The sequence below is a fragment of the Fundulus heteroclitus genome, chromosome 12 (genome assembly GCF_011125445.2).
Source record: "Fundulus heteroclitus isolate FHET01 chromosome 12, MU-UCD_Fhet_4.1, whole genome shotgun sequence".
Taxonomy (NCBI): domain Eukaryota; kingdom Metazoa; phylum Chordata; class Actinopteri; order Cyprinodontiformes; family Fundulidae; genus Fundulus; species Fundulus heteroclitus.
The window spans coordinates 42,928,968-42,956,934 of record NC_046372.1 but is presented as its reverse complement, the minus strand read 5'-3'; the positions used below and the strand labels follow the sequence as shown (position 1 = coordinate 42,956,934).

The following is a 27,967-nucleotide window of genomic DNA, read 5'->3' as shown; positions in this document are numbered from 1 at the left end:
TGTCGGATGTTTGGCAGGCCCGCCGTGCGTCATCTGTTAACGTCTTAACAAGCCCCCCCGAGAAGCTTGATGTGGTGGAACATAAACGGCACGGCACAGCTGGACACGCACCTCGTCTGTTGGATACAAGAGCCCCCCCCCCCCCCCATATGCTGGGCTGTCAGCGGCAGATTAAGGCTCTGCGGCACGCCGGGTGGCATCCTGAAACACTCGCGCAGACAGCTGGAGCGCTGGGGAACAAAGCCGAGGCGCTCACACACTCTGAAGATGTGTAGCCCCGAATCATGCCACAGATTCTCAAGTGAATTGTCGACTCTGAACTTTGACTAGGCCATTTTATCACATGCTTTGTTTGCTTATGATGAGACGTCTAAAAGGCATTTAGCTGCACAAGATTTTATTTTGGGCGGTGGGATGACTACCAATGTGCACCACGCCTGTCAGATTTGCATAACTTTCATTTTACCCGTGCACATCCTAAGCCGGTGTCTGCCTCAAAGGAAACAACGCCGTAGTAACACGTGGTGGCAATAAAAGAGTCTTCATCCTTAATACAAAATTAATTGTAAATCATAGCAATACACCCAAAGATACAACAACTAACATCTGGAAGTTCACATTGGTCTGTGTGGACAAAAGGCATTTCACCACAGCTACGATTTCTCCTTCATCATTCGGCATAAAGTGGGCGGATCCGTCTTTATCAGAACTTTAATGCAATTAAAGTGAACATAGAAGACAACCAGAAAACTGACAACATAGTGAGCGATGCTAAACGTTGCCTACAAGGAGACGTTTACTGCAGAATGGAACAAGAAGAAGCACAGGAATCTTTCGTTTCCCCGGTCCACAGCGCCGGTGGTCCCAGTGACGCCCAAAATGGACTCCCAGTCCCGGCACATGCTCGTGCCTTTGTGCCGCCAAAAATAGCCGACCGCTGTCACATCCCAAGTGCAGCACTTTGTTTGCCCATGTGTTTGGACACGTTGACTGAAAGACAATCCTCAAAGAAAGTGTAAAAAGCATTGTCCCCTTGACTCGCAGCCTGTCCGTTAAGCTGCGCTCATCGCCAGAGGTCAGAGGTCGGGGCAGCAGGCCGCCGCGTCTTCAGAGCACCAGCCTGTCCTCCCCTCCCTCCTGAATGATCTGACCTATGGACACCTGGCTCTGTGCCCTTATGAAACACTGCTTCTTGCACTCCATCAGCTGCTCCAGGTCACGCCACATCTTCATCTGCTCCATGTTGGCGCTGTGGCTCTCCCTCACAAGCTTCTGCTCCTCGCGTAACTTCTGAAATCCAGAGAAGCAAAAAAAAAAAAAAAGAAGTGTTTTAAGGAAATGAGGGGGGAAAAAAGTCAGAGCTCGCACATTTCAGGCAGACAGTCATATGGAAACATTTAGATGTTAAATTCAACACTTTATTCAATTAAAAAGAGATATAATTGAATTATATTTATGTTTATAGGTGTTTTAAATGAGAGTGTGCGCAGTATATCATGTGTCTCCTGTTAGATCTGCAGCTTTTAGCAGCGACTGAAAAACATCCACAGATAGACTGTCTCCACTGCAGGTCTGGTCCCTGGGGCCCTGATCTGAAGAGCACCAAGAAAAGGTTAAACTCCAAACACCACTATCTGCTGCCCAGATCTGCGTGGTTCCAGCTCCGTGGGCTTCCAGTAAAGCTTCTTCTCCAATCCGTCAGCCTTCAGACCGGTTTTGACAGAACACAGGAACGTTTCCAAGCACAGATCCTGCCGTTCCCCTTAGTCAGCGCTTTGCTTGTATTCTCCCACCTTGCCAAGTAATTCCTGTTCTGCGATGTTCTTCATGTACACTTCCCTACAACAAAACAGAGGACAACGTACGCAGTGAGTTCAGGGTAATTCATCGCCCAGTGACGGTGCGGCACATCTTTGTTTTCAAAGGCGTGGTAACCCTAGCCTCTTTTACAGTCGGAGAGAAGAAAAGAAGCAGCAGCAGCAGCAGGTTGACGGTGCTGTGAGGAAAGGCCCCGCGAGCTCACCTGATGGCCTTCTTCTTCTCTAGCGGATCAGAGGACACGTAGGCCTTCATCTCTTCAGCTGCCCGCTGAATTTGCATCTCGATGATCTGCAGATGACAGACGCAGTATGAAGGCTTGCCATGTTGGGTTCAAGAACAGCACAACCGGTGTGACAAACCGGTAGCTTCCTTTGGCAATAAGAAATGGTTTGGGAGGAAGACTGGCCTCTGACATGGCGTTGATGTAATGGTATCGGTTCTCCTTCTGGGCCATTTCCTCCCTCAGCGCTTTCACCTCCTGCGAGGGAGCAGATGAGAACAGTTCTCCTCTTTTTTTTTAACCACTTTATCAACACACAACCGTTCAAAGCATAAGAAAAGGACTGGAATGAGCCATACTTGTTCCAGTTTGGATCTGTTGCTCTCCAAACCAGCAGCGCAGCTTTCGTACTGGGCCTTCTTCTCCTCGTACTCTTGGTTCAGCTCCTGTTGTGATGGCGTTTTCCACCGAGAGGTACACAAAGCGTCAGCATTGTAACCCAGCTGGCATTTTAGCAGTTTAACTCCCAACAGGCTCTAACACAATCTATTCATGTCCTCCTGTTGCAGCTCTTTGTTAGCGGACATTACCCAGTAAGATGGAGGAGCAATTCTGGGAACACGTGTTGGAAAATGTAATCCTCTGCACCAGCAACCATGTGGGGGGGGGGGCTTTCCCTTTGACTATGTGATTCATGGACTATGTAAATTGTTCCTAATGGACTTTATTCAGGATAACACACACTACGACTTACATCCCAATGTGTTCGCAGGGGCAGCGTTAGTTTTTAGATCTAGGACAGATTCCAGCGTTATCATTTTTCTCCTCCGAGACATTCCGGCCAACGGCAGCAGCGTGAAAAATTAAAAGTCCTGACGTGTTGCGCCTCTGGATGGTCACATGTCTCGGTGGATAAAATGATTACATCCCATTCGTATCCTGTTATTCGCCCAGGGGGGGAACTGCCAATGACAACCTAGTTTGGTTGAGGCTTTTTGTTGGAATCTGTAAACCACAGGTTGCATATTAATGTTTGTTTTTTAAATTTTTTTTATTTTGTCGGTTTTCGTTACCCTAAAGCGTTTCTCATGCGGAGGATGCTTACCCCTCGCCGCTGTCTCAGGGACCTCAGCTCTTTAATAAGTGGAGCAAGCGCGGATTTTTTCTCCGCAATCATGGAGTTCAACTTCTTCACCTGAAAAACCACGTCACAACACAAAATGCGTTAAAGCTGGGAAAATCTGACAAGTACCTACGTACAGCAGAAATTAAGTCAACACAAACATGCCTGTGAGTCATGTTCTCTGAAGGATAGAGTATAGACATTAAATGATAAAATATAAACTGATAAAACACAGAGACAAGCAGATACGTTTCAATTAGTCTCTGCGAAACTACAGGATGGAGTGAAAAACATGAATGTTTTGCTACATTTTGCTAAAAGCTTGTCTCTGTCTTGGTTGATTTGAGAGCTTGTCACATGACACCCAAAAATCTCAGTCGCTTTTGGATAAGCTTTCACGTGTTACACCAACAAGTAACACATCACTGTGAAAGAGAAGGATGGCCAGCCAATGTTTTGAACACAGCAAATCTGAAAAGTGTGGGTTGCCTAAGTCGACGTGCTGTGGAAGCATCATTTTTCCAGCCCACTGATTCTCAATTTGATTAGGGTAGGAACTTTGACTAGGCCATTCTGGTATGTTCAGGCTGCTGGGAGGTGTTTTGCTGCCTCAAACAGGTTTTCTTCAAGTAATTGGCAGCATTTAGCTCTATCCACATTCCCATAACTAAGACCAACTTCCCTGGCACTGCTGAAAGAAAGCATTTTAATGCATATAACACTGCATCCATCATGTGTTTGTAAAAGATTTTTGTAGCCCTGGTGGCCTTTATTGAAGGTTACCATGTAGGCACTGTAGGCACAGTATGAATAATTTTGGATGTGCATTTTTTTGATACATAAAACTGAGGTCACACATCTTTGACTGAAATCTTTGACACATTGTACATCGTGTTTCCACTTAGCAGAAACCTGACAAAAAATGACCAGTTTGACCACACAGGTCTTTTCAATTGCTGCTGAATGAGCCCAATTGAAAAGATCTGCTAAAGTTAAGTACAAAGGCTTTTTTCTAAAGTCCTGTTTTAAAAAAAAAAAAAAAAAAAAAAAAAAAGGATTTTAAGTTTGAGTAGAAAGGGTTGGTTATTAATGGCTGCATCCCGTGTGAGCGAAACTCCTGCGACTTCCACGAAACGCTCTCGGCGGTGTTGTTTAGCTTGTTGTGACAAGTCAACACATGCGCCACAAACGGCTTACACAGTGACGGCGAGCCGACGCACCGTACCATAGCTATCATGTCTGCCGGAAAAGGCAAAGAGTGATCATAATAATGCTAGTTCCAGTTTCACAGGCCTTAACCGTACTAATAGAAGGAAAGTGCTCAAAGCAAAAGACGCCTTCGGTATTCATACCCTAAGTGCTACTTTCACTTTTCTAAAGGTTTATTTTTGACATACAAAATAAACAATCGCCCACATCTACTTGCCTTGTCTGTTTTAGTCTTAAAAAGTGACAGTCAGCGCTTGCAAACCAGGTTCGGTGGTAAGGTGCTCATTTACACATTTATGTGTGGAGAGTATTTAACTTAATCACATTTAATCACATTTAATTGTTGCCGTTGAGAAGAAGAAAAAACAACACAGTAAATTCAGGGTATAAATGAGTTGGAGAAGAAACTGTGAAGGAAGTGACTCTAAGCTGATGTGAATGCCAGAGGATCACCCTATGAGACCCGAAAATACTTTAAAGTCCTGACGCTAGTTGACTGAGAGGAATCTAAGAAACCCTGAAACATCAAACTAGCATTTTTTACTGCTCTACTCTCAAATATCTGACAGGCTTAATCTGTAATTGTCCTCCAAAGTTACAAACCTAGAAAGTTAAATCTTTTTTGTGATTTTGTGGCACCTGTGACTTATGTCTGACTTATAGGAATTATATAACGCTTTTAAATTAATATGCTGGGCTTGAATGATTATGACGTTTATGCTATGAATGATTTTTATCATTGATGTGGTCAAAATGATATTTCTTTGTGTTTAAGGTAATTTAGAATTCTATTTTGTGGTTTAAAGACTTTAGAGGATATTCTGCGGTCTTTTGTGGAACCATTTCCTCCTAGATAAGAAAGCCGAGGGTCACCCAAGGGTCCTTTGGCAACACATCACCCTCAACTCTTAGAAAAGGCAAGAAATCAGATATTATGTGGAGATCTTTTCATACAGCGGTTCCTGAAAGTCTGATGACGTCAGGATAACCGTTGGAGCTTAACCATAAGATTACTAAGCGCTCATTCATTACTGTATTCTTACGTGTAGGAGCAGGTTGGTAGTTCTTTTTTTATTCATCCTTATATGCTTTGTAGGTCTAGTTAATTACTTCGTTTTCTATTAACTTTTCAAATACGTTCGATTATTAACACGCTTGGTTTACATCGGTAGGTCACGGTGATTTTCTCCTAATTATCACGTTACGTGTCCATATTTGTGACGGATAATAAAAAATAAAAAAACATTGCTCAGAAATAAAGCCGTGACAGAGAAGTAGGTAGATAAGCGAGCAATCAGAGAAGCAGGCCGGTAGGTAGATAATATAGCTGTTCATTACTCACACGCATACGCCTAATTAAAAGCCTCCTAGTTTTAATATGCCATTCAATTTAACTGCTATTTCTTGGGCTTTAATGATTCGTCTTCCCCAATGAATAGAGTCTAAATCTGTACTGTAAAAAGCAACAACAGTGTCCTAAAAATGAATAATGATAACAAAGAAGCTTCTGTATCTAAGTAGATCTGTGCAGTATTAGTTCTGAGACCTTACCAGAAAAAAAGCATGCCTCCATCAGGGCCATTTAATTGTTTAGCGCCTATGTGGAAATTTGCAGATTTTTAGATCAGCTCGTTTAATAGCCTATACACACGGTATTGCTTTTCCATTAACTCCACAACCAACTGGGGTCTACCAGGAGGCGCCTAATGCTGTATATTCACCATTTCAGACATGTCATCCAGAGTGCGACCCTTCTTCTCGTCGAGCTCGCTCTTGATGGCAGACACCCTCTCCAGCTCCTCCTGAGTGTCGCTGTACCCAGAGATGCCCTTCTCAGCTTCCACCGTTTGCTGCCAAACACAGGGTTGGACATCATTTTCAGAAACGCTCCCAGTAAAGCTGTTGATATCCCGTATCCTCTCAACACAAACGCTGAATAAACCATCAGGAAATGACCTGCGACCCAACCAGCGAAACACGAACTTATTACTCTTTTAAAGTGCAACATTTGAACATAATGATGAAAAGAGGAAGAGCAGAGTGTGAATAATGTGCCCTCTGTTATCTATGACATCTAATTCAAAAGCTGTGGAATACATGTGAGAATGCAGCTAAATAAAATGTTTTTTTTAATATTAATCAGGCACCTTGAAAAGCAGAGAACAGGATGGCCGCTGGTCATGTGACCAGAAGGAAAACCTGCTCTAACAAATCCTAATGTGGGATGCAGACAGAGGAGCAGCGGCAGACGCTGCTGTCAAAAATAGCAGCTCAGCCTGCGTCAAACGGGCCATCAATAGAATCAGGTAATCTGACCGCGCAAAGGTGTGAAGACCATTTCCACGAAGCTTCTGCCTCTTCAGTGTAAAAACAGGCAGCGGATGCCCGCATGTGGAGACGTTAGAGCGTGGAGGGAGGCGGATCACACAGCGGACTGGGCAGAAGGTTGGGTTGGGAGGACCGTTATGTGATGCAAAGACGAAGAAGGAAAGTGAGAGGAAGGATAACCTAGGGCTCTTCTCTTAGTTCAGTAAATTCAGCTGTTAGCTGCCAGTACAGAGGAAAAAAAAAAAGGAAAAAAGGTCAGGAGTAATTTATAACAGAGATGCCGGCAGTTTCTAATGAATTCGACATTTTCTCAAAGTTTGGGCCATTTCCAAAAGACGACGCGTAGCTCTTAGCCCTCTCTCCTGTCCTGCATCAACCAACACACAAAGGACGTTCAAGGACAACGTTTGCAAACAGGGGTTAGCTTGGCTACCAGTTTCTGCTGGACGGTGTCGTGTCTCCGCTTCAGGATCTCCTCGGTCCGCTGGAGGACTCCGTACTCTGCCCTCAGCTCTGCAATTTCCTGCTTCTTCTTCTTGTAGGCAGTTCCTTTGCTGCGCAGCTTCGCCACCAAGCGTTTCAGCTAAAAACAAAACAACAAATATTATAAATAAACATAAATAAACATGAATATATATATATATATATATATATATATATATATATATATATATATATATATCTTAATACAATGAAGCACATCATCATGTATATATATATATATATATATATATATATATCTGTTATTACAATGAAGCACATCATCAGTTAAAAGTTCTCAACTGCTTGAATGGAAAATACCTAAATTTGACTTCAGTGTCCAGCACAGCTGAGCCTGTGAAAGGCCTCAGGAGGAGACGATGGGGAGGGAGGGAGGGATTAGAGAGAGGCAGCGGGGCCTGGGGGCCATGTCACGACCTGGGAGGGCCGCCATCCTTTAACATTCACGGTCAGCCAAGGACGGCAAGCATCTCCGCACTAAATGACTGTTTCCAGTGGACATTCGGTACGTCCCCGCCCCGCCGTTTGCCGGGACACGCTGAAACTCCTCCACGATGCAGAGAAGCTATAAATGCACACAGACACGGGAGAAGAGCCCCAGAAATCACAGAATGTGCTTCACGTCCCGAGGGCCTCCGCGAAGCCAGGAGTGTGCGTGTGAGCGCGACGGGCTGGACAGCAGTGGAGCGCGCACGTTTGTGCTTCGGGTATTTTGGGACATCAAGGGCAGACACGGCGGTGCGAGGAATTAGCACAGTAGAGTAACACAGCACAGCGTGCGCGACACAGTGTCCCCAAAACAACTGCTGTGAAACTGGACTGCGGCTCAGCTGGTGGCCGTAACTCTGACATGCAGCACATTCCCACATTCCCATGGTGCCTTGCAAAAGCATCTACGCGCACGCCTATGTGGGTCTCTAGCAGCTTTACACGTCTAAAGACGAAACGTTTTGCCTGTTCGTCGTTGTAAAACAGCTCAGGCTTCACTCACTTATGTGAACAGCTTCTCATTCGGTACTAGGTCTGGACTTTGACTAGGCCCGTCTAACACATGAACGTGCTTTCATCTGATCCGCCGTAGCTTTCTGTGTGCCTAGAGTGGTTGTGCAGGGGAAAGGCGCCCCACGCCACAGCGCAGGATGCTGTAGCTTTGAACAGACGGCGCACTTTTCAGGTGATTACAAGAAAAGAAAGTTGTAATCACCACTGAGGTGGGCCTCTTTTTAAGCAGCTGATAGAAAATTGTTTCATGTTACCGGTCCTGCCCCCTCAGAGGGTCCACGCAGTTGGTTGCGGGCATGTGGTGACACATGGTCGTCAGAATGGAAAATACCTCAGATAAAGCGATCATCTCCACCGTGGCTGATGGCCCACAATGACACAGGAGTCTGATAAACGCAGTCTGACCAAAAGCATTTTCCACCATCGCCATTCATGCACCGCCTGAAGGACCTCTTTGTCTCTACAAACGGCGTCCACTTCAAGTAATTCAGGGCAGGTTTAAAGGCTCTCGGTTCCAGCTGCCGCATTTTCCAGACCACCTGACCAGGAAGCGAAGATCGGCCATGACAGATGTACGCTACTTGATCAGGTGGTCTAGAAAACGCAGCTCCTTTTGATTTAAATTTTTTTTTTTTTTTTACAGTGACATCAGTAGACCGTCACTGCAGATTTTTGCTACCTGGATCGTTTTACCCGCTCTTCCGCAGGAGCGTAAACATGCTCGCCGTAGTTTTTCCACTGATATTTCATCTCTACTGTAAAGCACCTCCAACCGTGAATGTTTTAATGGTACACATTAATAAATGGCTCTTCCTGGAGAACGGACAAACGCGTGGCTGGGAACCAGCCCCGTAACATCGCCAGTTCTCCGCTAACGTTCCACCGTGGAGTCAGCTCTACACCATGATGTACATTTTTTTCTCTCTCCTTGTTCAAGCGCTCAGTTCCACTTGTCAGGAAAGTTGTAAAGAGACTGTGCTAACAGGCGCTGCAACAGGAGGGGGAGGGGGAATCCTTAACATAAAGCATAAATAAAGACTAATGTTTCTGTACTCCAGCTCTGCTTCATAAGGCCAGATGACCTGAGAGTGAAGATTTGTTTCAGTGGAGATAAAGAGGAAAAAAAAAAAGCCAAGTCTCAGGAAGTCTGTCCAGTGCAGTTCCTTGCTCTGGATATTCTCCCTTTTGTGTTCTATTTATGGCTTTCATGGGAATGTGGGGGAAGAGTGGGAAAAAAAAGGGATCAGTAACGTTAGACAGTGAGCCTGTCTGTGTTTGGATAAGGACAGAAATAGCCTCCCGAGGTTTCAGTGGATTTCTAATCTTCTCGGACAAACGTTGATAAAGCTGAAACGTCCTTTTTTTTCCCCCCAGTTTCTGACGGTAACGCTCTAAAACGTCCGGAGCCGCAGTGAAAACTGAGGCGGCTCGTCACTCTGCGACTGCTGCTAGCAAACAGAACAGTGTACCTCGTCCCCGCGGATGACTTTTTCCCCTTGTGAGCCTTGCCCCTGGCTGCCCCTCTGCTTCAGCTCCTTCTCTGCGGCGGCCAGTTCCTCCCTCGCTTCCTGAAGCTCCTCCGCCTTAGACTCCTTCTTCCGAATGATAATAGAGGCCTACAGGGGTAATGTCGCATCGGACGCACAGACAGAGTGGCAGCATGAAATCAGAGAGCCGCTTTTGGTTAGAGATCCAGAAAACCAAACATTTTTTTTTAAATAATGAAGCAGAAATAAACCCTAAACCATTTCTCCATTGGTTTTCAACACAAATACACAATTTTGAAACACTTTTTTCTCCAATAAAAAGACCCTTATGAATCAGGCCCAGCCAAACAGGAATATCAGTACCTGTTACTCACTATGGCTGTTGACATAAAACAAGCTTTTTAACTGTCGAATGGATGTGTGGCCGGCCGCACAGGAGAAGGATTCAGCGAACAAAAACGAGCTACACGTCAAACCTGAGCTCCGTGGAAGTAAATGCAGGTGTGGAAACAACTGGAATCTTGAATTAAAGGGAAGCAGAGACCCAAAGCCCAGAGATGAGTGCACAACCCAGTCCATCCCTCAGGTACACTAAGGTCGAGCAGGGAGTAAACAGACAGACCACCCGGCGACCTCAAGTGTTGTTTGTGAGCATAAAGTTTATCTTGTAAAAAAATGCTTTCTGTTTCTCATAATTAACTTTAGCAGCATTGCTTTTTTTCTATGTGTGAATCGAATGACGGAGAGAACATTTGATTGCGGATGTCATCTCAGTCTGATAACTACAACCACAGCAACTGTAGCGTTAGCTTGACTTGACCTTTTAGGGGTCAAAGCAGGGTCTTCAGTAGGATATTATTTTCAGTTTAACAGTGGACGGCTGGCGTGCTGATGCTTTGTTTTGCAGCGGCCTGCTGCGGAGTGCAGCTTGAAGGGGGCTATTCATTAGGCTAATGTCAGCTAGCGTTAGCTTATGTTGTTCGGGAGGTTTCTAGCTGGGCTGATGCACGTTTAACTAGGGCTGGACGATAATTCAATAACAATATATATATCGATCAATCCATAAAAAGTTCAATAGAATAAAGTTTTCCTTCCTTTTGGATTCTGTTAAAAATACAGTAATTACATCCTCCCAATCAATCAGAAATGCAGACCCAGGAACGCTCTGTCACCAAGCCCCGCCTCCTTCAAAGAGTTCAGAGAGCACGCGTTCTTTTTTCTTTTTTAATAACTTGTAGTTTGGGTAAAAAGTTGGTTGAATAAAGGGTTGAGTTTGAATTCAGTGTTTGTGAGGTCTGTATCTAAAAATAGGTTGCTAAGCAACAGCATAAAATGGCCAGGGCTGCACTTAAAATGTATGTTTTGAATTTGTTGATATTAATCAATATCTATCAATAATATTTGTATTTTATCAATATGTTTTTTTATATATATCATCCAACCATAAATTGAACTTACTTTTCTATGCTGCTGTCAAACAACCATATCGTGCTGTTCTGTCTCATACCGTCTAATTTCAGTGTAATTTTGACAACTTTCAGCTCAGCGGTCATGTACGCTCAAATACGCTGGCGGGAATCCTGAGTCAAAGGCTAGCTTCTTGTGAGAAAATGACCTGTAGATGGACTGACGAGAGTTTAAGTGGTGTGGCACATTTGAAAAGAAGTTTTTGCATACTGTTGTTTCCAGTTGTGGAGGCAGTCTGGGCCCTCCACTTTTAAATCTCTCTGTAGGAAGCCGCTTTGTTATGCCTCAAAGCTGCTGCACAGACAATCTTCACCTGACTTCCTGCTCCTTACTGAATGAATCATAATACAAATTGTCCCCTCTTGTAACCGAATTGAACAACACAGAACAGAAAAACAACCTTTTCAGACACTGACACAAATATTACTAGCATTTCTTTTTTTTTCTTTCTCCTTACTATTACTAGCATTTCAAGGCATATAACAGACTGATACAGAGTTTAATTTAATAAATGTACCTTTGGGATTAATCACGTATTAGTTTGAGTTTTGATTACATTTGAACCATAACAAAAAAGTAGTTATAATATAATCGATACAGAAAGGATATTTTGTACTGTACCACCATTTAACTGTAAATTAGGAATCAATCAGGAACAAAAAAAGCCCCCCCAACAACAAAGGACATCCCCGAAATGTAGTTAAAGCAGCACCTGTTGCCTATAAAGGGTCAGTTTGTCGTCCATGGGGTCATTTCGCATCATCCTCTTCTCAATAAGCTGGTTTATCTGAGAGTCGACCTCTTTAATCTGTGAGAGCGAACATCAAGGAAAGTTTAGTATCGGAGCGTTGAAGTCGATGAGGTCTAAGCGCACTAAAAACCACCGACGCAGACCTTGTTCTCCACCTCCTGGAGATCGGCCTGGCCCATCGCAGGCTCTGATGCTACTTTCTGCATGTACTGCACCGTCCGCCTCATGCCCTCCAGCTCTTTGGGGAGTTTCTCAGTCACCATGTAGGAGTTGATCTTTATTTCTTCTTCTAGTCGCTTCATCAAGCCTGAAGGACACAGAGGGTTTGTTTCAGAACTCAAGCTCAAACCCTTTCACAGCTTTCACTGCATTGATTTTGAAGAATTGGGCATTATTACACACACAATATGAGGTAATAAAAAACGATAAAGAAAAAAACTAATTTAATTATCCCAGATTTTAGTGTTTTTGAAGGCGCGTGTGCAGGATTTCTGCTTAGTTATTTTAACAAAGTAGCTTAATCTCCATCTGCAGAGCGCCGGTCAATTTAGAAATTGCAAATGTGGAAATTTCTCCCCCAGTTTAAGAAGCCAGTATTATATCAGAGCAAAAGATAACATACCAGCCTCCAATACGTCCTATTATAGCACATCAAAGATCAATACGATCAGGGGGTCTCAGCATCCGTCAGCTGAGAGCCACCCGTCTCTTCCTGCGCAGCATCCTTGTACATCTCACCCCGCTCCCACAGACACCAGGACCACAGGGTTACTCACTCTCCGGGGTGGCATCTGCTGCGGCTTGTCGCAAATCCTTCAACTGCTGCTGCAACCTCAGAAGTCTCTGCTCTGCCTGAAACAGCTGGTCACACAGAAACAATGATCAACAGCTGGAGCCTGCCGCTGCTTCGGTTTGATGCAGATCCCTGATGTCTACATCAATAAGACGGTGCTTTGCTGTCCTTCGCTCCATCTCATGTCCTTTCCATGGAAGGACCCTACCGAGGAAGTCACTTCTACGCTCGCACATTTATTGCTCCCAAATTCCAGATATACCTGTCCACTGCAAAAGTCAAAAACATTTTTAAATATCACAGCTTACATGTCAACCTGCTGCACACGAGGAGAGCGCCTGATTGGACCAAGATTGGACTGTAAGGGAAAATGTCATTTTATAGAGCCAGATAAACTAAAACTCTTGGAAAAAGGAGACATGAATGAGTCCCAGCTAGCTTTTCCATTGTTTTCAAAGCAGATATGTCATTTTGAAACACCTTTTCCTCTAGCAAAAATACCATTTTGAGCCACATACGTGAAAGCTCTACCAAATTGTTTGCCCGGCAAGTTAAAAGTACTCTGGGTCCATTCATTTGATCAATTAAAATGCAAAAATAATTAGGATTATTAAATTGCTTTATCAGAAAAAATAAAAGGTTTACAGTTTCCCAGTCGGGGGACCACTCACATTATTCCAAGGGCCACAGATGGCCCCCGGGCCGCACTTTGGATACCTGTGCCCTACCCTATCTGGATGATGATGTTTTGTGAGGAAATCTCTCGCTGTAAGTACGGCGAGAAATTGAGGCAGCCACGGATGGATACGTGGCTGCCTAATAGTCACACAGCGTTAGGGAACACAGGCAGGAAAATCCGGTGTTTTTGTTCATATATATATATATATATACACATATACATACATATATATATATATATATATATATATATATATATATATATATATATATATATATATATACACACACACACACACATTTTTTTTTTTTAAATTGCTCAATATTTTCTTTGTGGGAATCACTTTTTGACCCAAGGCTAGAAGACAACTGAAGTCACGGATTTCTAGGTGACAACGATCCAAAGCTGTGACAAGGTTGGACAATTTCTGCGCGGCTCTCTATTAGAAAACATTCTGGCTAAAGTTGCTTCCAGAGCACGTTCAGAACCGGAGCAGAACTTCCACCGTCTGACCAGAATGCTGACAACATTACATCTCGCTGAAGTGACCTTCTGATTCCTGATTTCCAACTCCTCCCTCACAGGATCGATTTCCATCTAAATCTTCACTTCATAAGCTCAGTTTTACCACTTTTGTTTGGGGTGCCCATTGCATAATGAACCGATGCCTGAATTTGGAGGTCCACACTGAACATCGCCCCCTTTTGGAAGCTGTTGGCTTTTTTATTAGGCCAACTAGTGGTTACACAATCACCAACTTCTTTCAATTTTTCTGCTTATATATTTCTCAATTCTGGGAATAGAAATGAACTAAACTCTCATAAGTTCACAAGCCTGAAGGCAGCTGAAAAGCACAAGTTGTAAAAACCAAATAAAACCAAAAACGTTCTATGGCCATGTCCAGTTCTGTTTTGTGGGAGCACATTTCTGCTTTGTCAATTGGCAGAACCCACATTCCACTGATTCAGTTTTTCTTCTTCAAAGTTCAATCTGTCCCTCCATTTCTATCCTGATCTGCTTCTTCTCAACAGATGTGAGCATTCTGACAGAAAAGCAAAGCCGACCAAGCACCAACCAAAGTCAGGAGAACATTTCTGACTCGATGGCGGCTCCATCTCAAGAAACAGGACAAAGTGATGAACCCTGACACCCAGTGTAAAGTACCCATTAAAAAGGGGAAATGGCTCCTATGAAACAGAAACAAGACATCTTCAAATCTCGTCTTAAATGTATAAACGCCACTGAGAAGCGCTGACAGATGGGAATTGCTTTCAGTGACAGTAAGTAAAGCAACATGTTTGGTTTATAAAACTTTGAAACGTCTGGAGAGAAGGCGGCTGGGGCTGACTCAAACTTACAGGAAACTGGATGTTTTACACTTGGGACACCACATGTTACAGTCTATCTGTGTTATCATCTGTAAAGGGTTTTACAGTGTAGATGAAGGCTTTACCTGGTTCTTCTGTTCCTGCTTCTGATGCATCAGCGACTCCTCTCTCTCCTTCTCCACTCGCAGCTGCCTGGCCTGCTCCAGCATTCGCTGGTGGTTGGACACTGACTCCACCTAGAGGACCAACATGCTCACAGTCAGGCAGCGCTGCCCAGTAGAATGCCTTCACAGGGCGGTCAGCAATGAGCTGTCAGGCTCAGCTTTCACCTTCTGGCAGAGCCCCTAAGTAAGACCCGTTAACTCAACAGCTCATTACTTCTCCATGTTGTTATGACAGTTGCGCAGCTTGTCCGATGCCTCTTTAGTCCAATATGAAAGCTGATAATATATGTCTAAGATTACGCTTTCGCTTCACGGTGATCCCTAAAGCTTCCCAGGCACGACAGAAGCCCACAGTCTGCCTTACCCTCTTCGTCAGCCTCTCCACGCGTTTAATGAGTTGTTCTTTTTCTTCTTCCATGGCGTTAATGTCCTGTTGGATCATAAAAAAAATAGCATTTTTGTGCTTCTGATCGACTAAGCGTAAAGCACATTAATGTCATTGATACATAGTCTATTCAAAGCATTCACACCTCTTGAACATTTCCATGTTTTCTAACATTACAACCTCAAACTTAAATTTTTTTTTATCTTTATTTTGTCTTATAACGAACATAAAGTTATGAATAATTGTGGAGTTGAAGAAAAATTCTATATAGTCCTCAAATCTCTTTACAAATATAAATCATAAAAGTATGATATCCATATGTATTCAGCGCTTTTTCCTCTGATTGCCCTGAATAAAATCTAAAAGTTCTCCTACTGTTCTCCAATTTGCATTGCTTGTTGTTATTTCAGCTTTTAACTTTTTGTTCTCTCTCTCTCTTTTTTTCTGTTAGCTGTGACATCATCCAGGGAAGACGGCTCACCCGCTACTACCATCTAATGTAGAACAGATTACTGGATCAATGTGTGCTTCTGTGCTTCTTTGTCTCTCTTGTTGTGTCTCAGTTCTGTCTTCTGTAACCCCCAGTCGATTGAGGCAGATGACCGTTCATACTGAGCCCGGTTCTGCCGGAGGTTTTCCTTCCCGTTATTGGGGAGTTTTTCTTTCCACTGTCGCTTCATGCTTGCTCAGTATGAGGGATTGTTGCAAAGCCATGGACAATGCTTTATGAACGCTGATTGAACGCTGATTGTCAAGACTTGATGCAATCTGCTGGGTTTCCTTAGAGAGGGAATGTTTTTGACCAATCTGTATAATCTGATTGAATTTGACTTTGGAAAGTGTCTTGAGGTGACATGTTTCATGAATTGGAGCTATATAAATAAAATTGAACTGAATAGAACCAAAAAGGTTAGGTAAACGGATCTTTGGGGAGTCTAATCTCAGTATTGGTGCAGGCGGTCCGTGGAGGCCTCAAATGTTTCTTAGAGCAACAATGAAGACAAATCAACAGAGCAGAGCGGTCAGGGCGAACATTGTGGGGACGGGTTAAGATCTAAAACCACGTCCCAAGCTCACGGAGGAGTCAGACTGAAAACATGGCCGTCCACCGACGCTTATTATCCAGAGGTCCACTGCTCAGGTAGGAGAATCTGTCGACAGATTTTTTTTTCAGAAAGTATCGACTGGGGCTGAATACAGATGCAAGCCACACTTTTCATATTTTTATTGGCAAACCACTGAAAACTGTGCATCTTTCTCCTTCCGCTCTACATTTGGGTTTGTGGTGTGAACACTGAAGCGGCTTTAGACCAACACAAAGTTAACGACAAACATTCGTTGTCTTTCACTCAGCAGAGCTTAACACCGATCACCAATATCATTCCTTTACCCTTCTGATCTCCGCCGTGGAGAAGCCTGAGCTCCTCAGATGCTCACACTCCTTATGGTACGTCTTAAAGCCCTCCACCAGCTCTTCATACTGGAAACACAGTAAACGGCTTGCTTTAGAGACAGCCTCCACCTCCTAGCCCTAACGAAGGCACGGCCGCTCGTAGCGGGCCTTTGCAACACACCTGATGGTAGGTGTCGCTGATGACATCGTCCTGCAAGAACTCCGCAGGTACCTCCAGCTTCACCAGGAAACGGGCCAGGTAAGCCCTCTTCTTCAGCTCGGGGAGCCTCTGCAGCAACCAGTGGAGGATGGGGTGAACCACGGGTTTGCTGCCAGTCACCAGACCCAGTCTGAAGCTGCTCCTGCATACGGACAGAACGGCGAGAGCCGGCTGAGCCTCTTTGTTTCTAAAGCAAAGGGTCCAAAATGGAGCCAAACGCCAATAGAAATGAGCATAAAGAGGTTAACATGTTCTGAACAGCATTTAAAACATTTATTATGAACAGCCGGAGGGGATAAATTGCTAGGCCAATAAATGATAAAATAATATTTTGTATTGTTGTGTCTCTGCTCTGTCTTCTGTAACCCCCAGTCGGTCGAGGCAGATGATCGTTCATACTGAGCCCTGTTCTGCTGGAGGTTTTTCCTCCCTGTTAAAGGGGAGTTTTCCTCTCCACTGTCGCTACATGCATTCTCAGTATAGGGGATTGCTGCAAAGCCATCGACAATGCAGACGACTCTACGCTTCTCCAGGAGGAGTGAATGTTGCACAGTCGCTTTGTGGGCGACTGTGGCTTGATGGGTTGAGTAGTCATCTGGCAATCAAAAGGTTGTGGGTTCGATTCCAGCTTCCCCTTGCCACATGTCGATGTGCCCCTGGGCAAGGCACTTAACCCCAAATTGCCTACCAATCTGCGTCTCAGTGTATGGGGAGTGTTGGCCTAGTGGTTAGAGCAGCATGCTTGCACTCAGAGAAGGATGCAAGTACCCAGTTCAATCCCCAGCGCCTGCTCTCTGGGTCCCTGAGCAAGACCCTTAACCCCAGAACGCTTCCCGGGCGCCGCACATGGCACCCTACTGCTCTCCAAGGGTGATAGGTTAAAAGCAGAGAACAAATTTCGTTGTAATGTATGTTTCAATGACAATAAAGCTGATATTACTATTATTACTTGTCAAAACTTTGATGCAATCTGCTGGGTTTCCTTAGAGAGGCAACTTTTTTTTTTGGGGGGGGGGGGGTCTAGTGGCTCGCTTTTTATGAAAGTAGGCTGACAGGAAGTGGGGTGGAAGAGGGGGAAAAACATGCGGCAAAGGACCGCAGGTCGGATTTGAACGCGGGTCGACCGCGTCAAGGACTAAGGCCTCTGTATATGGGTCATGCTACCCGCTGCACCACAAGCTCGCCCAGAGAGGAAACTTCAAAGTCAAAATCTGATTGAATTTGACTTTGGAAAATGCCTTGAGATGACATGTTTCATGAATTGATGCTGTATAAATAACATTTTTATTGAATTGAACAAACATGCAAGAAAATGAAAATATTTGCTTTGGGTTTGGATTTAAATGATTAAAAAACGGACCAGTAAGCACGCACAACGGTACTATTTCCACAAGAGGCTCTGCGTTTTAAAGATTACTCAGTTAGAAATGTCCAAGATGTAAAAGCATTCCAGCAAAGACGCCTGTTAACAGATCTAAAAAGACAGTCCTCTTAACATTTGAAGATAGCAAAAACGTACAGTGCCTTGCAAAAGCATTCAATCCCTTGAACACACGTCTGTGGTTCTCGTTGGGATTTGATGTCACAGGCCGACACAGGACAACGTGCACGGTTGTGAGGTAGAAGTAAAATGACAGGATTTTAAAAATGTTAGACAAATAAAAGAAGGGATGTTGTGACGTAGTAGCTTCCCAGGACTGGACATAAGCCCTCCTGATCTAAACCATTGCTGTCATGGCTCTGGCTGCATGGTCAGGGTTGCTGTCCAGACTGTGAGCCGCTGATTGGACAGCAAGTGCTGCAGCCTCCAGGGCTCCTCCCAACAAAGCCCTACCTGTGGCCCTCCATTCACTTTCACATCAACGCTGACCAGCTTCTCTGTCCCTGCTGAGGAAAATGCTGCACCACCATGTTTCACCATGCCAGTGGTTGCTCAGGACATTGTACAGTGTTAGTTTTGCTAATTGGGACAAAAGTTAAATGTTGGTCTCGCCTTCCTCCAAATGTTTACTGGGTGCCCTACACCAGAGGTTGTCAAACTTTTCGTGGCCAGGGACCCCTTAGCAGCGGTAAAAAAAAAGATTTCCAAGGACCCCTTTAGATTCCTCATGCTGATAGTGTTTTTTAAACAGCGTTCTGTACTGTTAAATACATTAGGAATTATGTATGTTATTAAAATATAGACATAAATACACCTAATATTATAGATTTGGTGGATATTAGATCCTCATGAAGCCAAACTCGATGTAACTGTTGTCATACATCCTACTTTTAGCTGATTTGGCTTTTACCTCACTTGATGACGTGGACGGAGTTAAATATTTGTCTATGGTGTTACTTAGCTCAACCCACGCATCCTCAGCAGTGCTCAGGCCCGACATCCTGCTTTTCACGGACCACCCCGTGGTCCGCGGACCCCCGGGTGTCCGGGGACCCCAGTTTGAGGGCCGCTGCCCTACATGGCCTGTGGCAAACTCCAAACAGTACAATTTGTGGCGTTCCCAGCCCTCACCAAACAAGGCTGCAGGCCTACGGTTTCAATTGTCTCCTTCTTTCAATGCTGCCCTTGCGAGCATGACTCATGGTGCGTTCCATTTGCAGTCGGAGCTCGGAAATCCCAGCTTCCGATCGGAAAAATCAACTGCAGCGGCGGCCGGAGTCGGACTTTCCCCTCGGAAAGTGGGAGGGATTTTTTAAGGCCGATTGTCGGATCCAGCATGGCAGCTCCTCGCATCAACAACAGTAAGAGATGATTAAACAGGTTTTTTTCACAAGACACACAGCTGTCAGAGTGCGTCTAGAGTCAATGTCACACGGAGCGGCTGCAGCTCTGAACCGAACTAATCAAAATGGGTGTTTGCATGTGGAAAGTACAGCTTTAAAGGACGTTTCTAAGCAGGACTAGGAGCAAAACAACAGCTTTCCTGGCCGTCGCCATACTGGAATCCTGACCTTTTTGGTTTTTATTTTGGAATCCGGACCTCCGACTGTGTTAACTGGAACGCTTTTCGTCCTGGTTCACCCCATTCCCAGTTCCTGTTTCCATTGTCCGAGGCAAATGGAGGACAACATCAATCCCCTGAGAACCAAAGGCGGACATCAGCGTGTTTAAAAGGCTGAGTTCATCAGTAACTCTTCAGACTGAAGAAGTCTCCTGGAGAAGAGATGAAACATCTCAACTAAGAGGAACCCGTCCAGAGGACCTATTCGTTTTTTTTTACCTTTAGTAAGACGTTTAGAAGCTTGGGATATTGTTTTATTATCTATTAACCCTATTATCTATTATCCCTGTCCTGTCCGATGGGTTCCTTGGTCTTCATATGGCTGTCAGTTCTCTGATGTTCTCCGGCACACCTCTGAGACCTTCACAGAGCAGCGTAGTGAGATGAAGTTACACAAAGGAGGACTCTACTTATTCACCGACTGCTCTAGACAGACAGAGTTGTGCTAGACTTTACAGCACAGATCTAAGCCAAATGTTTATTGGGTGAAAAAAAAGAAATCTAATCTAAAAACCATCTGTCCTTTAACTTGGGCTCCACTGTTTTATTCTAGTGATCGTAAGGTGACACCGTGGAAAAAGGTCCCAGGGTGTGAATAATTTTAGTGGATGGCTCCACGGATTAGCACTCACACATCAGAGAGGGTGGCAGGAGGCTTGTACTTCAGCATCCCCAGCATGGAGGACATCCTCTTCACGGTCTGCTCCGGCATTTCTTCTCGGATATCTACGGCTTGCTGCGGGAACAGGAAGGCCAGTCAGCGGCGTTAACTGGCAGCACTTAGCGCATGGACGCCATCGTTACGCCGTCCGTTTACCTTTGGGTCTATTTCAGCCAGAACGTCGTTCAGGATCTGCAGGAGCTGCATGGGCTCCTGGGAATCAAACGTGATGAGGTTGAAGTTCTTCCTGAAGGGCTCCTTGTTCAGTTGTTCGACGATGAACTTCAGTTGTTCGCTCATGGCGGCAGTCTAGAAAGGTCGATTTAGAAAAGCTCTTCGTGTTGTGGATAAGCGAGCTAACTAGCTAACGCTGTCGTAATATAAGCTCCCGGCCTGCCGTTAATAAAGTTAGCCTGGCTAGCTTGATCTGCACAAAATAAATATGTAAACGCTTCCAGATAACGCCGAGGAAAAAGCACCGATTTACAAAGATTTACAAGTCTCTAGAAGTTTGTTGTCAGCTTTACGTGTTTTCGACGTGCTAAGCCAATGAAGAAGAGGGAGAACGGTTGTCAACGGCTCCATAGATACTGCCCAGGCGTCATGAACTGGTTGCTAACCGGAAGTGTCTCACTTCTTCTTCTTCTTTGGTTTAATGGCAGATTGCAACCTTGACTTTCAGATGCATACCGCCACCTACTATACCGGAGTATGTAGGATGAGCCATATCAATGTGATGATCTCACACACACACACACACACACACACACACACACACACACACACACACACACACACACACACACACACACACACACACACACACACACACAAACTTTTAAATCTTATAGTATAATCCTATATTCTTAAGATATTTAATAACAGCTTTCTGTATTTCCTTTATCCAGTTGTTCCTATCAATCCTTTCAAATTCCATTCCCTTCCTATTTGTCTTGTCTTTTGTTTTAATCTTATCCTTTCTTCATCACATTTCCTACGATATCATGAAATATGTTCTATATTTCAAATTGCATTCTATACATTCATTTGTTTCATTTTTCTTTGATAAAAATAATGTTTTGTTTAACCCAGTATGATCAAATCTTAGTCTTGTCAAAATAGTCTCCTCCCTTTGATTCTTTCTAATCACAGCCTTGGCATTAATAGATTTCTGTAATTTCTTCTACTTTTATCTATGTTCCATCTATCCTGCCATTTTTTCTTAATTTCTATTTTGATTATTGTCTTAGTTTCTCCTTTCCCATATGGTGTTTGTAATATCATTTGTTCCAATTGATTGTTTAGCTATTTGGTCTGCTCTTTCATTTCCATTTATTCCTACATGGGCTGGAACCCAACAAAACTTTACATTTATATAAAGTTTTTGTATTCTGAATAAACTTTGATGAATTTCTAATAATAAATCTTCTCTTTCTGATTTCATATTTTGGATACTGTGAAGGGCTGCCAAAGAATTGACATTACAAACTACTCTATCCGGTTTTACTTCCTCTATCCATTGTAGTCCTATAATTATTGCCATCATTTCTGCTGTGTACACTGACATCTGATTAGGTAATCTCCTTGCAATGCTTACCTTCATCATTGGAATGTATATTCCTATACCTACTTTTTCTTTTTCGTCTTTAGATCCATCTGTATTTATATCTAAATAGCTATAATATTTGGTTCTTACATAATGATTTGCCATTTGACCTTTCCTGCTGTCTATCTCAGTATTTGGAAATAACCAAATAGGGATATTACTAATAGGTCTAGATGAATTAAACCATATATTTCCTATTTTAGATTCTTCTGATTTATCTTTTGTTATCCATCCAAAACCTTTACCTTTAAAAGAATTATATTCCCAGCACTCCTTTATAACACTTTTTGCCATATTTTCATTTCCACATCCAAGCGACACCGGTATGTAACCATGAGCTGATCTGTTCTTAAATCTAAAGTCACTTCTCCTAACTCTACCTGCATTTCTTTAGTTGGTGTTGATCTCATTGCACCAGTACAAATTGTCATTGCTTTATTACTCTATTTTCATTAAATTTGTTTTAGCAGCTGCTCCATATACATAACCCCCATAATCTATTGTTGAACTCATTAATGCCTTATAGATATGCACCAATGATTGTTTACTTGCTCACCAATCTTTTCCTGCTACTGCTCTCATGAGATTTATGATTTTCTTAAATTTCGTCTCTACTTTTTCTATATGTGTTCCTTATGTTCCTTTTTGATCTAGTCATATACCCAGATATTTAAAACGACTTACTGTCTCCATTTTGTGACCATATAATTCCAAACTATGTTCATCCATCTATTTCTTTTTTGTACATATCATATGACAAGATTTACTTGACGAGAGCCTAAAGCCCCAGTTATATGACCATTTTTCTATTTCTCCCATTGCCTCCTTGATTCTATTTCTTACTGTTATATAATCTCGTCCTCTTGTCCAAATGGCCCCGTCATCAGCATACAAAGCTGATCCAATCCTTCTATCCAAATTCATAAACATATCATTAATCATTATATTAAATAATACTGGACTAATAACACTTTCTTGTTGGATTCCATTATTTATTTCAAATTGTTCTGAGATTTCAGATCCTACTTTAACTCTAATTCTTCTGTTAGAAAATCTAGAACCCAGTTATAAAATCTACCTCTAATTCCCATCATGTTTAGTTTAATTAATAATCCTTCCCACTACATTGAATCGTAAGCCTTTTCTATATCTAAGAAAACAATGCTCATTATTTCTTTCATTTTAAATGCTTTTTCCATTGCATTACTTACTTTCACCACAGCATCCATAGTAGAACGGCCTTTTCTAAACCCACTTTGATATAGTGCATATATTCCATTTTTTTCAAGAGTATAATTTAGTCTTCTTACCAGTATTTTCTCCATCAATTTACATAAATGCGATGTTAGGTCAATAGGTCTATAATTTCCAACATTATTAGGGTTTTTTCCCAGGCTTATTAAATGGCAATATTAACACACTTTTCCACCTTTTTGGCATTTTACCTTCTTTCCAAATATAAATGTAATATAATTTCAAGTACCTTCTCAGGTAATTTCTGAAACATGATATAACCTAACCTATTTTCTCCTGTTGCACTATTTCTGATACCCTTTAATGTAAAAGCCCTGAAAAGGGGGTATAACTGAGTGAATAAGCCGCAGACAAGTTTTTCCTCTGCTCCAGCATGTATTTACTGAACTATCACAACTTGCATACATACAGAACCACCTCAAACCCAAAACAACTGCATGGTTTCCCCACGAATCATCGTGGCACACAAACACGAAAACAATAGTGCACACAGTACAACGCTATACACCTGACACGGTGCTGCATTGACTGCTATGAACTATTAGCTAACTGTGACGAAATATTCTTTACAGCAAAATATATACATATAGTATGCCATGAAACATATTGATGAGTTATCCAGTAGCCAGCAACCCACGACTAATTGTACAGGTGTGTTTATGTGTAAACTTACACCTGAAAAGGGGGTATAACTGAGTAAATAAGCCGCAGACACGTTTTCCCTCTGCTCCAGCATGTATTTACTGAAAAGGAGGTTCCGCTGCTCTTCACTACGGCATACTCGCGCTATGCTCCCCCATCTGGTCATATATGGGTACTACATTTCCTCAACCAAATAAACATGAATATGTTCAAACTGCCATCAAGAAACATTGTACATATAAAGAACAACATTTTAAGTATGCAATGCGTAAAATGCGCATATACAATCAGAAACAGCAGATAAACCTCTGATTTATGATGACCACATTTCAGTCCATTACATTAACACAATTTTTAATTTGTTCATATTGTGTTCTGCATCTAATGCATTGTCCTCATTTTCTTTGTGAATAAATATATCTCTATTTTCAACTAGTATCTTTTCCATATGCTGTCTATGATTATTATCTAAATGGTCCCCTTTATGCAAACTAGCAAATTCCTATCCCAATGCATTAACTTTTTCCTCATTTGTTATTGCAATTATTCCATTGTTCTCTAATACTTTTTAACAAATACTTTATTCCCATTAATTTTCTTTAACATTGACCAAACCTCTCCTATTTTAACTTCCCCTCCTATTGTAGAACAATAATTTCTCGATGTATTCGACTTACTGTGCTTTATAACTCTACGAACCTGTGCTCTTTTCCTCTGATAATTAATCAAATTTACTTTGGTTTTTCAGGTTTTTCTTTAACATTCTGATTGCTTTATTACGTACTTTAATTGCTTTTGTACATTCATCATTCCACCAAGGTATTATTTTTTGCTTTCTCCCAACTGATTTATACGGTATACTCTTTAATGCTGCATTTAAAAATATCTGGCTTATCTCAGAAGAACATTCCTCAATATCTTCCTTCATTGAAATTTATTCTACTAATGTGTTACATATTTCTTTAAATTTTTCCCAATCTGCTTTTTCAAACTTCCATTTCTTATGAATAGGCATTTCTTGTATATCTATTTTAACATTAAAAGAAAATATTATTGGATAATGATCACTTCCAAAACTTGTGCTTTCCTCAACATTCCATTCACATGAATTTGCCAGACTATTAGATACTATAGTGAGATCGATACATGTGATCGTGTTAGAATCTATATCTATTCTAGTCCCTTTTCCATTATTTATACATACTAGTTTTCTAACATCCATTAAAATATTCTTCTACTTCTCCATTACTATCAGTATACATACTTCCCCAAAGACTATTATGTGCATGGAAATCTCCACACCATATTTATTTCCCATTTCCCATTCTTATGTTTTCTAATGTTTCTAATTTTAATGGTTTACAAGGGTTATATAGATTGATTACTGTACATTTTTTTCATCTGATTTGTATATTTCAATTATTACAAATTCTATGTCTGTTGAATTTAATATTCTTTGAAATGGTATTTCTTATTTACAAATGTTGCACATCCACCACCCTGCTTACCATCTCTATCTAATCTAACAGATTCATACCCAGGTATAATAAAATCAAGATGAGGTTTTAGCCATGTTTCTTGTACACAAATAATATCAGGTTTAATTTCAGAATCTATTACATACTTTTTAAATTCTTGTCCATTTGCAATCAGACTTCTGGGATTCCATTGTAAGAAGTGGAGTACCGTTATAAGTTTAATTAATACTTTGAGACCCTCCATCATTATTGATACTTAGCATTGCATGTATATCTTCAGCTTTAATGTTTTTGATGTCTAGAAACTCCATGGCAGCTTCTACCACTGTTTTGATTCTATCACTTTTTCTTTGTTGTCTTGATGTATTATTGATGACTTTGTATAATGAAAGAAAATGAAATGATTGAAGAAAAAAAGGGCTTTATAGCTTTCAAGTGCACTTATGGCTACATGTCTGCTGTGGAATCTGTGTTCTTTCTGGTTGAACTCTCCTTGTGTGCATTCTCTGGGGTAGTCCTCCTTCCTGTCTCGTACCATCATTTAATTTTTGTTGATATTCTGTTAATCTGTTGTGTTCCATTCCACCAACGCTTCGTACAGCCTCCGCATGTGACACCTTGTTTAAGATTTTTTATTTCTGCACTTCTTTTGCTGGTTTCTGAACCTCACATCCAGCATAGGCAGCACTATGTTCTCCCCCACAATTACAGCATTTTAATTTAGCATCCTTATTGTACTCACTTGTTCTTAATAAAACAAACAAACCTAAGCCACAGTGAGGCTGCTGACTTATTACATTTGCCATACTCATGTTCTCCCCCACATTTTGCACATTTTTGCCTCCATTTACACTGTTACGCTGTGTGTACCATTCTTTGACATTTAAAGCATCTTAACGGTTGTGCAATGTATTCCCTAACTTTATAATTTATCCAACCAATTTTCACTTCTGGAGGCATTGTTTTTTTCAAAGACTAGCAACAGTTTGGAGTCTTTTGGCTTCTGTTACTTTCCCACCTTTTATTTCTTTCTTCAATTCTTCAATGGATATTTCTAGAGGGACATTCGAAATTACTCCTCTTAATCTAGCTGCCATTTTTGGTATGTGTACTTCATTTTTTTCTCCACCGAGGTCCTTCATTTTTAACATAATTTCTTGCTGCTTTTCACTTACTGCTCTTCTTCGATTCTTCTATTATTCAAGAGTTTAGCATATTTAATCATCCCTATTTCATTCTCTATTGCTTTAGTGATTTTAACTGGATGAAAATGTCCCTTCTCGCTATTTAGCGTAATTATAGCTTTCCATTCTTCTTGTTTTCTTTCCACGTAGGCTATCATGAATTTTAGCTTTTATCTTTTAAGAATTTTTCCTTGAGCAACTTTGTTCTCCACTACTCACTTCAGACCATGATTTCTTTCTTGCCATTTTGGTTTGACTTATCTCCATATCTGAAGGCCATTCATCATAATCATCACTATCAGAACTATTGCCCATTGCTACACTCATAGTACAGCTGGTTGTAATCTGCTTAGTCCAAGTTACTTCCGTCAAATCTCCCGCCAATGTCTTTCAGCGGGAGATGTCTCGTTAGCTCGTCTCTCCGCTCAATCCTCTCTCTCCTGTGGTGTAATCTGTTATAAATTATATATTTTGTTTTATTGTGGAGGGCCTAACAGGAAGCACTTTGGGTACTTCCGAGGTGTGTTGTGAGGCTCAATAAAAGAGATGAAGTTGCGCTACAATGGTTGCTTGGCTTCTTATAAAACCGTGAACGCGACATGGTGTCAGAAGTGGTGAGGATTGCCTGAAAGACCTATCATCAGAGTGACTTTGACCAGTTCTGGGAGCAAGAACGTGAGTTTTATCAAGTTAAAACAATGTCGGATGTTGAAGCGGGAGCTAGCGCGCCTGCTGCGCCGCCTCGAGTTGTACCGCCCCAACTGCCGGCAAATGGCAGCAACGATGCTAACGCCAATCCACATCCTAATGCTACATTCACCATTCAGCCTCCAGAAGCATTTGATTTTGCAAAGCCACAGGAATGGGAAAGTGGATACGCAGGTTTGAAAGATTCAGATTAGCTAGCAACCTACACCTCAACTCCGAGGCTAATCAAGTGAACACACTCATCTATTGTATGGGGGATGAAGCAGGCGATATTCTGCGGTGCCAAGCATTACCAGATGCTCAAAGACACCAATACCAAGCTGTAAGAGACATTTTGGATGCATATTTTGTACCCAGAAAAAAAACACTATTTACGAGAGAGCTAGATTTAACCAGAGAGTGCAGCAGGTTAATGAGACTGTTGACTCGTTTGTCACTGCGCTTTATGCTTTGGCTGAAAACTGCAACTACGGTGCATTGCAAGATGAGTTAATAAGAGATCACCTCGGTGTGGGATTGAGAGACACCAGCCTGGCGGAGAGACTTCAAATGAATAAGGAT

The 27,967-nt window shown here is 42.2% G+C and overlaps 1 protein-coding gene across 1 annotated transcript; it reads right to left on the bottom strand.

The window, feature by feature from the left end:
* Positions 1-693: 693 nt before the first annotated feature.
* ift81 (intraflagellar transport 81 homolog) lies at positions 694-21,133 on the bottom strand. The gene is made up of 18 exons (XM_036144638.1): positions 20,691-21,133; positions 20,506-20,609; positions 16,833-17,013; positions 16,649-16,738; positions 15,238-15,303; positions 14,835-14,945; positions 12,686-12,770; positions 12,053-12,216; positions 11,871-11,966; positions 9,674-9,820; positions 7,135-7,284; positions 6,095-6,223; positions 3,147-3,236; positions 2,401-2,487; positions 2,228-2,299; positions 2,024-2,109; positions 1,794-1,839; positions 694-1,290 (listed from the first exon to the last, which is right to left on the bottom strand). Exons 1-18 carry the CDS (start codon positions 20,832-20,834, stop codon positions 1,108-1,110), a joined length of 2,031 nt encoding a protein of 676 aa, XP_036000531.1. The 5' UTR covers positions 20,835-21,133; the 3' UTR covers positions 694-1,107.
* Positions 21,134-27,967: the final 6,834 nt, after the last annotated feature.